This window comes from Psittacula echo, assembly GCF_963264785.1.
Source record: "Psittacula echo genome assembly, chromosome: Z".
Taxonomy (NCBI): domain Eukaryota; kingdom Metazoa; phylum Chordata; class Aves; order Psittaciformes; family Psittacidae; genus Psittacula; species Psittacula echo.
Window position 1 is genome coordinate 20,313,053 of NC_137742.1, and position 16,170 is coordinate 20,329,222.

General features: G+C 40.1%; 1 protein-coding gene across 1 annotated transcript in view; it reads left to right on the forward strand.

The window, feature by feature from the left end:
- DDX4 (DEAD-box helicase 4) overlaps positions 1 to 16,170 on the forward strand; it is a gene marked incomplete at both ends in the record, with an annotated part of 45,712 nt that overhangs the window by 17,955 nt on the left and 11,587 nt on the right. The window contains 7 exons of the mRNA XM_080638271.1: positions 519 to 673; positions 2,084 to 2,213; positions 4,371 to 4,537; positions 5,754 to 5,899; positions 6,656 to 6,755; positions 8,805 to 9,075; positions 9,222 to 9,308. Of these exons, the coding sequence (XP_080494397.1) occupies positions 519 to 673; positions 2,084 to 2,213; positions 4,371 to 4,537; positions 5,754 to 5,899; positions 6,656 to 6,755; positions 8,805 to 9,075; positions 9,222 to 9,308 (1,056 nt within the window). The remainder of the gene's footprint in view (positions 1 to 518; positions 674 to 2,083; positions 2,214 to 4,370; positions 4,538 to 5,753; positions 5,900 to 6,655; positions 6,756 to 8,804; positions 9,076 to 9,221; positions 9,309 to 16,170) is intronic.

The following is a 16,170-nucleotide window of genomic DNA, read 5'->3' on the forward strand; positions in this document are numbered from 1 at the left end:
GTTTTTGGGATTGCTCTGCAGGTCTTGATAGTCTTAATGGAAGGAAGTGTGCTGGTGCAGATGTGTTGCAAAATGATCTGCTGTTGTAGTAGCCAGGAAAATTATGATATGTGGTTTACCTTAAAAATCTACTGATGATAATGGAAAGCATGTAAGGTAATGCTAAGGAGGGGTTTGACCCTGGGGTACCTAATTATCAGTGTATGTCAGCATGATGTGTAGAACTGCCTGAAGAACACCCAAGTTAGCTAATGCATGACTGTGTTCCTGCGTTATTAGATGTTAAGAGTCTTACTGTCAGAGAGGTATTTTCATGCATCATAACCAAGGAGAAAGAAGCTTAAATGTTCTGAAATGCATTCACATCAATCCTTCTGCAGTCTGATTTCCTTGAAGGTGATAGTGTCCTTTATCATTTAGGCTTTAAGGTTGGTATACAGCTTTTAATGTGACTGGTGTAAGTTTTAAGACTAAACATCATAAATGCTGTGGGTATTTTTTTTTTTTTTTTTTTTTAGGCAGCTTTTCTTTTACCAGTTGTGGCCCACATGATGAGAGATGGCATAACTGCCACCAGCTTTAAAGAGCAGCAAGAGCCAGAATGTATTATTGTTGCTCCAACTAGAGAGCTGATAAATCAGATCTTTCTAGAAGCAAGGAAATTTGTGTATGGGTAAGCTTTTGCACTATTACCTGGTATTGATCATTATGTTCCAGTTTTTCTGGTTTCAGACAGAAATTTCACAGCTCAAGCAAGCTCTTTTAGCTCTGCTTCTTCAAAACAGAACCAAAGATCTATAAACTTGTCATTGAGCCCTTGAATGTTGGGTGAGAACATGTTTTTGCTAGTTTCCCAATGATCCTGCAATGTTAGTTTTACCAGTGAACAGGGAGGAAATTAAATCTATTGTGTTAAAGGCTTGTTTCTGTTAGGAGGCAGAATGAAAAACATCGAGCAAAATCTGTTGGGCTAAGTTAGACTTGCCCTTGCTCATTGAGGCAAACAGGCTTGAAAGCTGTCTCTGTCTTTTGAAAGTACCATCATAATTTGCTTATTGATGTAAGCATGTTACTAAGAAAGCTTCCTCATCTCTAGAACTATTTTACCTAGTTCTATTAATTATGCTATTTTAAACTATAGATACTTACTGCTTCTGAATTCTAAAAGTTTCTCCTGCAGCTGCCCTGCAGGAAAAGCAAGATAACCTACATTTTGGGGACAGTTAAACAGTATCAGAGTGTGAACCTGTTCCCACTAAAGGATTGTATGCATATTGCTCAGTCCAGCCTGCTTCTATTCTCAACTAAAGCTTTCGGAAAAGTTTCCTGGTAAAAAATTACCTGGTTTATATGAAGCTGAATTAGTACCTTCAACAATAGGCAGTTTGAATTTGAGTATGAAAATGCTTACTGCATGCATGTAAAAACCTTAGCAGGAGGTTATAAAGGTAAGCTTACAAACTTGCTCCTCTGTGTAAGCCAATTCTTGCTCATAGACTGTTTCAGTTGGAGAACAATACCTGATACAGCTCTACTCTGTAGATCAAACCAAACAGACTAGTTAGAAGAGCACTAAGTATTTTAGTGTTTAAGTGGGTTTGCAGTCTGATGTGTGAGTGACACACTGGATTGTCAGTATGATTAGTTGCTTTATGAAGAGCCATCTATGTGTTTTTTATTTTTTACACTGTCAGGTATGGAAAGATTACTTCTGAAACTCTAAAGGCATGTATTTCGTGGTTCTAAGTATGCTGTATGAAAGAAGACAATGTCTAACACCATTGTGTCACTTACTGCCAGTAACTGAGTTGAAGGGAGAGGGATGAAAGCAGATCAAGTGAAGCATTCTTTCCAGGCAAGCCACTTGTGCAGCCTCTATTATAATAGCTTGAACGGGATCTTTGAGATTATGGTGACTGAGTTTTTAGTCTTGGGTCCTGCTTTTGGTTATAGGCTGTGCTGGCTGGTGAAGGAATTTTAACTGCACAAAGTAACCTGTTTTATGGTAGATCTGGTGTAGTTTTTTATGTATTTTCATGAAACAATACAGTTTGCATTAATCCAATTTTTTTCTATTTTACAGAACTTGTATAAGGCCTGTTGTGATCTATGGAGGTACACAAACAGGCCATTCAATCCGTCAGGTGATGCAAGGCTGTAATATACTGTGTGCCACTCCAGGAAGGCTTCTAGACATAATTGCAAGACAGAAGGTGAGATCTTAGTCTGAATTACCTAAGCATGTTTAGCTTTTTACATACTGGTTTTCATTTTTCAAAGATGGAGCCATGAAAACCAGTTTGAATGCCACCTTTATACAGGCATTTACGAAAATAAAAGAGCTTTTCATGGAGTATCTAAACACCATGAGTTTTCAAAGGAGTTGCGTGAGTCCAGATCTCTTCAGTACCTTTCATGGTCCATTGGAAAATCTCAGTCTAAAACAAGCTGGCTGCAGTGTTCTTGGCAATTAAATTTTATAATTTAAATACTTGGAACACCTTTTAGTTCTTGTGGAAATTCCATACTAGGTTTTCACTTGATGTCCTGTTCGTTTTGCTAGAATAGCTTTTATCTTCCTGGGAATATGGTAATATTAATTCTTTGAATATTTTAGTATTGATTTTATTAATATGTAAAATTCAGGTGTAATACTGTGTTTGATTTTTTATTTTTCCAGCCATTTTAAGTTCAAATCAAAATGGCTGTATATTAGAATGGTGGCTCAGTGTTTTTGCAGTGGATAAATGAAGTTTGGCAAAACACTTGGTAATAAGCTGGAGGTTGGCTTCTGTGTTGACAGGCTTCTAGTAGTCAGAATGACAGTCTTGGTCAGCAACAGTGAAGTTGTAATGTCCTTAATACTTCTTGACGTAAATTTTTTCAGAACAAGGAGGTTATATGAGACAACCTTTCTGAAGCTCAGACATAATTTCAAAATAGATGTGCTGATTAATAGATATATCTATAGGCTCTATCTTGGTTTACTTTGCTGAAACGAGTTCTGAAGCACTTCAGTGTCTACTATTACTATAGATTTTTACTATATTTATTATATTTATATATATATATATAAAATATATATTTATAATATTCCTGTATATATTACTATACTATTACTATTAGAGTTAGTGCAGATTAAGAAGTAAAATGAAAGTTGAGATGCAAATATAATGCACATAAGCTTTTATTTAAGGATAAAGTGGTGGATAAAGAATTGGCTGGATGGCCACACACAAAGAGTTGTGGTCAATGGCTCAGTGTCCAATTGGAGACCAGTAACGAGTGGTGTCCCTCAAGGGTTGGTTTTGGGACCAATCCTGTTCAGTATCTTTGTCAGCGATATGGACAGTGGGATTGAGTGCGCCTTCAGCAAGTTTGCTGATGACACCAGGCTATGTGGTTCGCTTGATAGGCTGGAGGGAAGGAATGCCATCCAGAGGGACCTTGACAGGTTTGGGTGGCCAGTGCCAACTTCATGAAGTTCAACCAAGCGAAGTCGGGACAATCCCAGGCACAGCTACAGGCTGGGTTGAGAAGAGATTCAGAGCAGCCCTGTGGAGAAGGACTTGGGGGTATTGGTTGATGAGAAACAGAACATGAGCCGGCTTCAGCGTGTGCTCACAGCCGAGAAAGCCAAACATATGCTGGGCTGTGTCAAAACGAGTGTGACCAGCAGGTCTAAGGAGGTGGTTCTGCCCCTCTACTCTGCTCTCATGCGACCCCACTTGAAGTATTGTGTACAGTTCTAGTGTCCTCAACATAAGAAGGACATGGAGGTGCTGGAGCAAATCCAGAGGAGGGCCACAAGAATGATCAGGGGGCAGGATCACCTCCTATATGAAGACAGGCTGAGAAAGTTGGGGCTGTTGAGCCTGGAGAAGAGAAGGCTGCATGGAGACTTCATAGCAGCCTTCCAGTATCTGAAGGGGACCTACAAGGATGCTGGAGAGGGACTCTTCATTAGGGACTGTAGAGTTAGGATAAGGGGTAATGGGCTCAAACTTAAACAAGGGAAGTTCAGGTTAGATGTAAGGAAGAAGTTCTTTAGTGTGAGGGTGTTGAGGCACTGGAACAGGTTGCCCAGGGAAGCTGTGAATGCTCTCTCCCTGGCAGTGTTCAAGGCCAGGTTGGATGGAGTTTTGGGTCATGGTTTAGTGGGAGGTGTCCCTGCCCATGGCAGGGGGGTTGGAACTAGATAATCTTAAGGTCTTTTCCAACCTTAACTATTTTACAATTCTGTAATTAACTTCTACCAGAAATCTGCTAGAAAGAAGTGATTAAAAGGTGGATTTTGGCAATAAGGATATTCTATAAGTATATATTGTCAGTGAACCAATACAGTTTTTCTTCCACTGAAATACTTGCAGATTGCTTTGCATAATGTGAAATACTTGGTGCTAGATGAAGCGGACCGCATGCTTGATATGGGTTTTGGGGTAGATGTGAAGAAGCTGGTTTCTGACCCAAGCATGCCACCAAAAGAGAAACGTCAAACACTAATGTTTAGTGCCACTTTTCCTGAAGAAGTTCAGAGGTAAGTGAAGTAAAAATGATTCTATATCTGAAGATGTGTAGAATGAATGTCTAAAGAGTTAAGAGCACTCCTTGTATTTAAAAGCTTACAGTCTTGCTAGAAAACACTGAAGAGCTATGATGTTAACATTCCCTGCTGAAGAATTCACGTTTAGTTTTTTGGTTTTTTTTTTTGGTTTTTTTTTTAGGTAACAGAACTAATAATTTGCATAGATTAGCTGCTTAATTTAGGTGGGGACTCCAAAGCAACTTACAAAGTTTGTCTGAAGGCTTTTAAATTCTACTTTTGCAGAAGTCCTTGTGCCGCCCCTGTTTTCTTTCTTGTCCTTCCTACACTATATATGTGTAAACTCAAAACCAGTGATGTTACTGTTTCATGAGCAGCACTGGTAGTGCTCTTTGACACCAGGACATAATATAACTAGGCACCCTAATTATTGCCTATCTTGCCAGCCTTTCCAATATACAGTTCTTATTTACGTGCATAAATGCTCTTTGATTATAATGGTTTTAAAGCTTTCACAGATGGTTTATGATGTATCTTACAGCTCTAGTAGTCACTACCTTGAAAGTTCCACTTCCCAGGCTCTTTGAAAGAATGTCAGTGAGTTGCTGGGCCTGGGAGTAACAGTACAAAACAGCTCAGTCCCTACAGGTGGATGAAAATCATTCAGTATTTCCACTGCTTAAGAGATAGGCATCTGAATACTCATTCTTAAATCAGAGGAGTGTAAACTCCAGTTTTAATACTTGACATAATTTTGTGTATTTTGTGGAAGGGATACTGCTGCAGCAGTATCACCAAAAAATGCTAGTAAGCATATTACAGTTTGGGAGCATGTAAACTGATCAGACCATTACAGTGAAGTATTTTGGCATTTCAGTGAGTCAGATCCTGGCAATTTTCTTCTGGCCTTCAAAAAGTCTGAAAAATCTTTTCTGAGGCGGGGAGAAAACATCTTCAGTAGCCGACTGTCCTGATTGAAAGAATGGAATGGGCTGCTTTCCTCCATTCAGTCTGTTAATACTGACAGCTGTTGGGGAGATTAATTGCCTTTCTTTGAAGTAGGATTGAATTAATTTTAAACTCAGTCTTAAGTCACCTGTTGTGGCTTTGGGTCCTCAGTCAAGACTTCATTAATAGTTTTTTTCGTCTTGAAAGAAGATCTTGTGATACATAACAAATTTCATGTTGCTCAATTTCATTTCTTTTCAAGGCTGGCTACTGAATTTTTGAAATCAGATTATTTATTTGTTGTTGTTGGACATGTGGGTGGAGCTTGCAGTGATGTTCAGCAAAATATTCTTCAGGTTCCTCAGTATTCCAAGAGGGATAAACTGATAGAAATTCTGCAAAGCATAGGTAATTTTCCTCATTGCTAATTGTTTGTTCTTAAACTTGTGCTCTTGCTATTGACCAGGTCATGATTCTCTGCTGTTATGCATGTTATATGCTTTACAGGTCTTACTGATGGAAGCTTGAAGCAGACCATGGGGGCAGCTGGGTTTTTAGATATGTTTGTTGTATAAGTATTTATCAAGGTCTCATATCTATTGAATACTTGCAGACAAGCTTCCCAGATGAATAGTTTCTTCATATGGCGAATTACAGAACTTCAGCATCTGGGGGTATTATCTTGAGATTATAGGTGTATTTCACATCTTATGTCAACTTTCTGGCCTAGATTTTGTTAATGGCTGGGGTTGTTCTGTTTTTGCTCTGAATGTAATTTAAGTTCCCATGCTGAGAACTGGAAGGGAGTTTGGAATTAAAAGTTGGTCTGTGTACCTTCATGTTCAGTGCTTAGAATGGCATGTGCTTCTAGCCACATGCTGTAAAAAGGGAGTGCATGCTCATCATGGAGAACAACATGTGTGTCCTCCTTTATAGAGAAGAAAAATACAATGCACTTGTCTTCACCTAGATGTCTGTGTTGATCTCAAAATTGATGGATTAAATTTAATTAGTTCAGCATGGGCAAGAAATTGCAGTCATGCCTTAAAGACTTTATTCAAAATGTGTTCTGGTAGTATGTGTTTGTATAAGTTAACTAACTGTGAATAGTGAAAATGCATCTGGTTTCAAACTGCAGTGAATCTGAACTTCCGTTTAACATAGGTCATGAGCGAACCATGGTGTTTGTGGACAAAAAAAAAAAAGCAGACTACATTGCAGCCTTTCTTTGTCAAGAAAAAATAGCTGCCACTAGCATCCATGGGTAAGTGTTTTTAAAGTGAAAGTCACTTGCCAACATATCTTACCAGAAGCTTTCATTGAGATTCGTGTTTGGCTCTATCTGTGTGATTTAGCTTGTTTCAGATAGCCGCCTTATCCTTAGCAGGTCTGCCCAGTTGAGAATATAGTGTTTCTGAAGGCCAGTTCTCGTAGCATTTGCTGTGTATATGTCTTCCAGGTTGATCAGACTTGCAGTGCTGTGTATGAACTGGAGAATCCTATGCTTACTGCTTAAAAATTAAATATAATTAATTCAGTAGAATCAGCTTTTGTTTATATGTAGTTTTTGTTATCATTTATGTGACCAAAACCAGACCTTAGGGTGAGATGATGTTCCTGAATTCAAGTGGCAGTTGTGGGCCACTTTGTCTTACAGGCTTCCTCAAAGTGACGAGATAAGTTGGGTCATGTACCATGCAAATTCCTTATGCTGTCATTTCTGCTTCTTGATGTGGAGAACGAGAAGATGCTTCTAACCTGCATTTGTAGTCTACTTATTAGCGTTGCATACCTGAACAAATTCGGAGAAACTGGGTGAAATAGTTGCTAATTCCAGGTCTAAAAAAAATGGTTTGTCTTTCATGTGATGAGCTGGAATGCAGTTCTGAGATGTTTATATGTCAAAATACAGGACAACAAACTGAATCTCAAGGTTCAGTGAACTGTAGCACATGGAAAATATTACTTTGTAATATTTTTCATCTTGTAATAGGAGAAAAGAGGACTTGAATTCTTGCCACTAAAATGATGTTTTGTTCAGTATTCTGACAGACATCAGAATATCAAGGTTGTAAATGGGTTAAAATGATGTTAGTACCCAGATAGAGGATGTTTGTATGTGCCCTGTGCCAGTCAGTTTTACAGGTATGTGAAGAGGTCAGTTTGAGAAGATGTGGCCTTCTGTTATCGGCTAATCTGAACTGCTGTTCCACAGCTTGTCTTGTGTGGAAGGAGGTTCTTAACACATTTCTGTATAGTTACTACAGTGTGAGTTAAGGCATACTTATGAAGAGAATAATTGGTTCTGTGGAAGCTGCTAGACTGTAATGAATGTTACCGATTTCTGATTTGAGGTTTTTGAGTTGAAGTTGGGATAGTTGCTTTTCTCTGGAATAGCATGCATACTAGACTTCGGTAGATGTCCATGTTAGATTCAAAAGGGCACTATTTTTTAGCTTTCTAAATTGGATGGTGAAGAACGTAACTTAAACTCTGATCTACTGTATGTAAGTACTGTATGGTCTGTAAAGATTCTTTAAAAATGCAAACCCCATAGCAAATCCAGTTTTCTGAATAGGGACTAAAAGCATGCCAGAGAGGGACTCTTCGCAGGAGGCTGCAGTGATAGGACAAGGGGTAATGGTTTTAAACTTAAACAGGAGAAGTTCAGTTTAGATATAAGGAGGAAGTTCTTTACTGTGAGGGTGGTGAGGGACTCAGCAGGTTGCCCAGAGAAGCTGTGGCTGCCCCATCCCTGAAGTGTTCAAGGCCAGGTTGGACAGAGCCTTGAGCAACCTGGTGTAGTGTGAGGCATCCCTGCACATGGCAGTGGGGTTGGAACTAGATGATCTTAAGATCCTTTGCAACCGAAACCATTCTGTGATGAAGAAAAGGCAAGTTTTGTGCTGTTTGTTGGCCACTTTACTGTATCTGCAAATGGCCTATACAGGAGTCTAGGTAGAATTCATCTGTGCTATTCTGGCTTCTTTCTGCAGAGAGTAGGAAAAGCATTTCTGAGTATGGCATAAAGAAGCAATCAGTTAAACAACTGGATTTTTTGGCAAGGCAGTGAGTTCATTACATGGTTGTCTCTGGTTCTTTTTAAAATAATTTCTCTAGAGACTTAGGTTAAAATAGTTGCTGTGTCTTACTGCTGCACGGTTAAAAAAATCTAAACTGCTGGTGTGAGGGTTGTGTTTTCATGGTGTGTTCCCCCAACCTACTTCTGTCCATGAATCATGACCTTTTAGCCTGTATCTTAATACTGCAGATTTTTTGAGATACATGTTCTAAACATTTGCTTTCTTTGCAGAGATAGAGAACAGAGAGAGAGAGAAGTAGCTCTTCAGGATTTTCGTTCTGGAAAGTGTCCAGTTCTTGTGGCAACTTCAGTGGCAGCAAGAGGTCTGGATATTGAAAATGTTCAACATGTTATTAATTTTGATCTTCCTCCCACCATTGAAGAGTATGTACACCGAATTGGACGAACTGGTCGTTGTGGAAATACAGGCAAAGCAGTTTGCTTCTTTGATAACACTTCAGATGGCCATCTTGCACAGTCTCTCGTTAAAGTGCTTTCAGATGTAAGTTTGAAATCTTAGTGCTTAACTTTTTCTGTTCTTCAGAATTCCAGTTTAATGTACTTAGCAACTATTATTTTTTGGTACAGCTATGGAACTCTTAAAGTGAATTGGTAAGGCAGTATCTAAATTCACTTCTCATTATGTAGGCCCAGCAGGAAGTTCCTGTTTGGTTGGAAGAAATTGCTTTTGGTTTTCAAGGAGAAAGATTCTTTACACCACCTAATATCCAGAAGGTAAGTCTGCAAATGAACTGGAAGTCTTAGCTTTTCGAAATTTGTCTCAGTGTAACAGTGTGTTCAGCAGTATATATCCAGAGTAATGCCACTGAAACTGTTCCGACTGTCACTGTGTACCCTATTCTATCATACATTCTTTGTTGGAATGACGGTTGGGGGCATATGCCACCACCAGCGTAGCTTTGTACCTCACAAGGGCACACAAGCTCTTTCCCCACGACAAGGGGGTGTCCGTGAAAGAGACCACCAATAATAATGATAAGGGAAATGACAAGGGAAGAGAATATGACCGCTCATGACTCACCGCTCACTGACCGATACCCGGCCCGACCTGAGCAGTGATCGAGCCCTTCCGGGTAACTGCCCCCAGTTTATATAGTTGGCATGACGTGCTGTGGTATGGAATACCTCTTTGGCTAGTTTGGGTCAGGTGTCCTGTCTCAGCTTCCTATCAAGTTCCTCTCCTCTGTGGCAGACCATGAGACTCAGAAAGTCCTTGGTCAGAGTAAACATTACTGAGCACCAACTAAAAACATCGGGGTTACCAGCATTGTTCCCAGGCTGAAAGTCAAAAACACAGCACTGCACCAGCTACTAAGAAGGAGAAAAATGACTGCTACTGCTGAACCCAGGACAAACAACTGAGTTGAATTCCAAATCTTAATACCTTGAAAGAGACCACAAGAACAATAATTACTGTGACTCCTTACACAATCTCCAAAGCTTGTGTTCAAGCTCAGACCTTTTCATTGACTGTCTTCTTTCATACCATTATTATTGAAAGTATTGGGTGTTTTAGGTGTATTTACCTCCCTGACTAGGTCCCTAATCAGATTTGAACCTTCCCTCTTTGGGTCTTTATGAGACTTCCTGCTCATGCTTGCAGCCTCAGTGAATCTTTCTTCTATATTCCTGTTCAAGGACACTTCTAAAATTCAGATAAATTGCTTTCAAAAGTGGATCTCAGTCAAGGGGGATGGTGGATCTCTAGATTGCTTCTAAATCCACATCTCCAACCTTTGTGTAGTGTCTCCCAGAATTAAATGACATCTGTCATTTCGAGGTCCAAGTGGATCCTTCATGTCCTTTGAGTCTTTGTCCACATAGAATACTTTCAGGGCAACTGCTCTCTTAATCATATACATGCAGTACACCAACTCTTTTGAGTTGGAGATCATCAGGTTGTGTTCCTTTCTTATGAGACTTCATTGTCATTCTGACATGAGATTCTGACAGAAACTGTGTATTTGTAATCAGTCCTCTTGTTTCTTTTTTTTTTTTTTCCTCTGAAATTAACTATTGAAGCTGATTTTTGCCATTTTACTATTATTGAAAGAGGCATTTTATCATCTAGTGTTCAATAAGGATCTTGATGCCCTTTCTCTTGGGGAAGAAAGGTAACGCTTCTGTTTCTACACTGTTCACTTCCTTTTTCAAAAGGACTGAATGCAAGGGCCATTTGATAATCAAATGATGAATTTGAAAGAGGAATCTGCTGGAGGCTCTTAGCCTGTTTATTTTGGGACAGTCTTACACGTGACTGAGTATCATCATTTTTCCAAAGGAAAAGGCGTTTGTCTTTTTACTGGGAAAGTAATGCAGATGTTCATTCTTAACTAAGAAATGGAGAAAGAAGTTTTTCCCCAAAGCTGTGTCACCTGATTTGTGTTGGGTAGGAGAAATTGGGATTTGAACTTTGGGAAGGATTATTCTCACACCTGATAAAATCTGAGGTTGATTAAAGTGCTTTAGTTTTACACTGAGGCCTAACCACCTATGTATAGAAATCTTATGAAAGAGCTTCTGTATTTATTAAAAACATGATATTCAAATTCTATTGAGATACATGCATGCAGAAAGCTAAAATTGTTTTGTAGTGACTGTCACCTCTAAATTGTTGGAAGTGTTAATGATTCTAAACTGGTACCTCTTCTGTCCTAGAATTACAGACGCAGAGGCAACATGGACCCAGAAAGAATGAAGATGCTATATTCTGGAAGTGCACAGGAGTCATGGGATTAGAACTACTTCAGTATCAAACTAGATTGTATTCTGTTGTGCTTTAAGTGAACTGTTGCACTTCATGTTCCTTACTGTTGAGCTTCTGAAATACATTCTTCTTTAATGTTTAAAAGAGTAGTTCATATTATATGCTAAAGCTTTCAGCAATGTATATACCCTGTGTTATGATGAACCCAGTGATGATTATCACTTAATGTAGGAAGTCAAAATTAATTTTTTAGGAAACACTTCAGATATTAAGCGTTAAAACTTTCAGTATGTGTTGGATGTTTGGTAGCTTGCATGCTATAAAAAGATGGGGGTTTTGCAAGCAGAAAACAGTGGATCCCTTTAGCTTACTAGTTTGTTACAAACTTTTGCATGAGAAGATAGTCTTGCAAAGAGTTAATTTGGGCAGAGCTTTAGGAAAGGGCCTGTCTAAACTTTGTGCCTTTTTGTAACAGATCAGTTATAAAACTAATTTAGTGATGAGATCACATAAGGATCTCTTACACATCTTTGAAGCAGTTACTTAATAAAAGCTTGAAGAGTGCATATTGATAGTTGCCTTTTTTTTAATATCTAATGTAAAACCATATGTCATTTTGGTTTCATAAATTGGTATTATTTGACATGCATGGAATACATGTCTCCATAGGGAACTAAAGGTCAGTGGCTACATCCACAACTTAGTTGAAACATGTTTTTACAGACCTGTCTTGAGAAGTGTGGAGCCCTGTGTGGCTTCTGCTATGTTTTTGCCTTTCACAGATGTAAGTCCTCTTCTGTTATCTCTTACGGAAAAGTTTACCCTAGAACAGGCTTCGTGGCTCATGTCCAAAAGGGCTTCCCAGACTTGTAGAGGCTATAATTGGTAAGCAGCCATTAGCAACAGGTCAGGGATATTTCCTTAAAGTTGCCTTTTTTTTTTTTTTTTTTTTTTTTTCAATTTCTTTTAGATTTATTATTCATTACTATTTCGGTATGCTATAAAGATGCATATCATTATGTCACTTTCAAAAAGGAAAATGGCAAAGTAATTGTTGTAGTTTGTAATGTCTTGCACGGCTGAGCAAGCTTAAAAGCTTCTCTCTCAAGTTCTCTGGTATTTAGCATACCATGCTGAGCACTATTTCTTGTACAGTCTTCCCATTTAATACAGGGAAATAATATGTGTAAGTTCTGCTTAGAAGGTTTAATTCCTATGTTTGCAAGAACTGGAACTGACTTGGGCAGTACTGTGTAATCTGTTGTGGAAAAGCAGGCTGTCATTCTTACTTTTTATATGAATATATTTTCAAAAGTATTTGTCTACTTAAGTATCTACAAAAATACTGTTATTTTTGTAGACTAGTTTTACTGCTACATAATGTGCAAAAAAGGTAGAAAAAATCTTAACTGTATACTCAGAAGCAGGCTGAAGGGCTGGTATACCTAAATTGCAGCTCATAAACAGTGTATGTATTTAAGCTTGAAGTTTGTAATTCAAAGTACAATACCCTGACTTTTTCCTGACAAGTCTCTTTGAAGATTTTTCTGCATCCATTCTGAACTTCAGGTAAGACATTGAGGGTGCTTTTTTTCCTGGCAGCAGGAAATGCTAGTGAACTATTATTTTTGGAGCAAGCTGTACAGCTGATAGAGTCTTCCATTTCTGTGAGAAGAAACCAAAGGAAATACAGTCATGGGCCACTTGTACAATAGCCTTACAAGGGAACCTGGATTAGCCGAATTTAAAGGTCCACTTAGATCACTGGGTGTTTTTGTTTTACCCTCCCATTTTATGCCTTATGAATCAGGGGGGTAAGCAGCAGCGGGAGTTCTGTAACTGTCCAAAGAGCTATTCTGGCCCTGTTGTTCTTAAACCCTTGTACTGAAAGGTAGGCAAGAAAAAAAATGGTACTGTTGTAGCTTAGAGCTACTGTTACTGTAGTGCTGTGTCACATTGTCATGATTTAAACCCAGCTGGTAACTCAGAACCATACAGCCACTTGCTCACTCCATGCCTCTTCCGCCCCCTGCTCCCGGAGGGATAGGGAGGAGATCAAAAGAATGTAACTCCATGGGTTGAGATAAGAACAGTCCAGTAACTAAGGTATAACACAGCACCACTACTGCTACCACCAATAATAATCAGGGAAATAACAAGGAAAGAGAATGCAACCGCTCACCACCCACTGACCGATACCCAGCCCGACCTGAGCAGTGATCTAGCCCTTCCGGGTAACTGTCCCCAGTTTATATACTAGGCATGACATGCTGTGGTATAGAATACCCCTTTGGCTAGTTGGGTCAGGTGTCCTGTCTCTGCTTCCTCTTGACTTTCTCTCTTTTGTGGCAGAGCATGAGACTCATGAAGTCCTTGGTCAGAGTAAACATTACTGAGCACCAACTAAAAACATCAGTGTTATTAGCGTCCCCAGGCTGAAAGTCAAAAACATAGCACTGCACCAGCTACTATGATGATCAAAGGGAAGACAGGGCCAGTTGCTGGTGACCTGAAGACATCTAGTTGGTGGGCTATAAAAGTGCTACATAGCAGGCAACAGCATACAGTTGAGTTCATTGGTGGTTTTCCCCTAAAATCAAATCCCCTTGAGGTATGCATCGGACTTCCCCGTCTTCCTACATTACCCACCAAGTATATCCGGGTCCCTGAGCAAAAGCAATCCCACGAGTGGGTTTGCCTTTACCTGAAACAGGAATAACCCAGACTGTCTTCCCCAGCAAATTCTTTATGTGCACCACAGGAACTTTGTCCCCCTCTACAATATGTAAAAGTTCTGACTGGGCTGGGCCAGCCCTGTTGGCAGATCCTCTGGTGTTGACCAACCAGGTGGCCTTTGGTGTGTATCCCAATGCTTGAAAGTTCCCACACACATTGCTCTCAGTGTAGTTTTTAACAGCCCATTGTACCGTTCGATTTTCCCGGAGGCTGGTGCATGGTAGGGGATGTGATATACCCACTCAATGCCATGCTCTTTGGCCCAAATATCTGTGAGGTTATTCCGGAAATGAGTCCCATTGTCTGACTCAATTCCCTTTGGGGTGCCGTGTCGTCACAAAATCTGTTTCTCAAGGCCCAGGATAGTGTTCTGGGCAGTGGCGTGGGGCACAGAGTATGTTCCAGCCATCTGGTGGTTGCTTCCACCATGGGAAGCACATGGCGCTTACCTTGGCAGGTTGGTGGGGGTGTGATATAATCAATCTGCCAGGCCTCCCCATATTTATACTTCAGCCATCGTCCTCCATACCAAAGAGGCTTTTAGCAGGATTTGGATTATTTTTCTCCCTTTCTCAAAGACTTCTTCCCCTGTATTGCACCACATGATAATGTCATCAATGTATTGCAGGTGTTCTGGAGCTTGCCCCTGTTCCAGTGCAGTCTGGATCAGTCCATGGCAGATGCCCCATCCCTGGGGCAGTCGGTTCCAATTGAACTGGACGTCCCTCCAAGTAAAAGCAAACTGTGGCCTGCATTCTGCGGCCAAAGGAATTGAGACAAATGCATTGGCAATATCAATCATGGCATACCACTTGGCTGCCTTTGACTCCAGTTCATACTGAAGTTCTAGCATGTCCTGTACAGCAGCACTCAATGGTGGTGTGACTTCATTCAGGCCACGATAGTCTACTGTTAGTCTCCACTCTCCGTTAGACTTTCGCACTGGCCATATGGGGCTATAAAAGGGTGAGCGGGTCCTGCTGATCACTCCTTGGCTCTCCAGTCTACAGATCAGTTTACGGATGGGAATCAGGGAGTCTCGGTTGGTGCGATATTGCCGCCGGTGCACTGTTGTGGTCGCGATTGGCACTTGTTGTTCTTCGACCTTTGGCAACCCCACAACAGAAGGAACCTCTGAGAGACCAGGCAAGGTGGACAGCTGCTCAATTTCCTCTGTCTCCAAAGCAGCAATGCCAAAAGCCCATCGGTACCCTTTTGGGTCTTTGAAGTACCCTCTCCTGAGGTAGTCTATGCCAAAGATGCATGGAGCCTCTGGAGCAGTCACAATGGGGTGCTTTTGCCATTTCCTCCCAGTCAGGCTGATCTCAGCCTCCAGTACAGTCAACTCTTGGGATCCTCCTGTCACTCCAGAAATATAGATGGGTTCCACCCCTTGACAGCTTGATGGCATCAGGGTACACTGTGCACCAGTATCTACTAGAGCCTAACACTTCTGTGGGACTGACATGCCAGGCCACCTGATCACTGTAAGTGCTCAAATTGCTCAACATTTTCATTTATTAGGACTACATGAAAAACTAAATATGGTCCTCTTCTTCAGAAGAGATAAATGTACAACTTGCAGCTGACTAAAGGCCAAAAGATGTGATGGGTGGAAGTTAAAGCTGCAGGAGTCTCAGGCTTGTATTTTATTTGTAGCTTGGAAAGTAACGATTAGAATGGCTTTTTAGTATCTGTTACAAGTTTATCAAATCTAACATCTCAAACTACTTCTGCAAGAATTAAAGATTGATTGTATACATGATGTTTATCAGAACACATAGACTTTCCTCAAAAATTTTTGGGAAAGAGTATTCATCTTTGTGTAATTTGGGATGAGTGGGAATAGGATTGATAATCAGTCTGGTTTTCTGGATAAGCTTTCAGTTAAAGGTAAAACTGAAGAGTGAATATGTGTTCATGCATTAATATCTTTACTAATGCTGATTTACTGTTTCATTATTCTGTTCTTTATAGATACTTTCTACATCTTGTCTTTCCATGCAGAGACTTGCTTGCTTGATTTCCTCATGCCTTTAGGTAAAAATAGGTTGCATGGAACTTCTACTTGAATATGCAGGTATGCAGTCCTGAAGTTCTGAAATGTTTTGAAAAATAGTGGTGTTATGCACT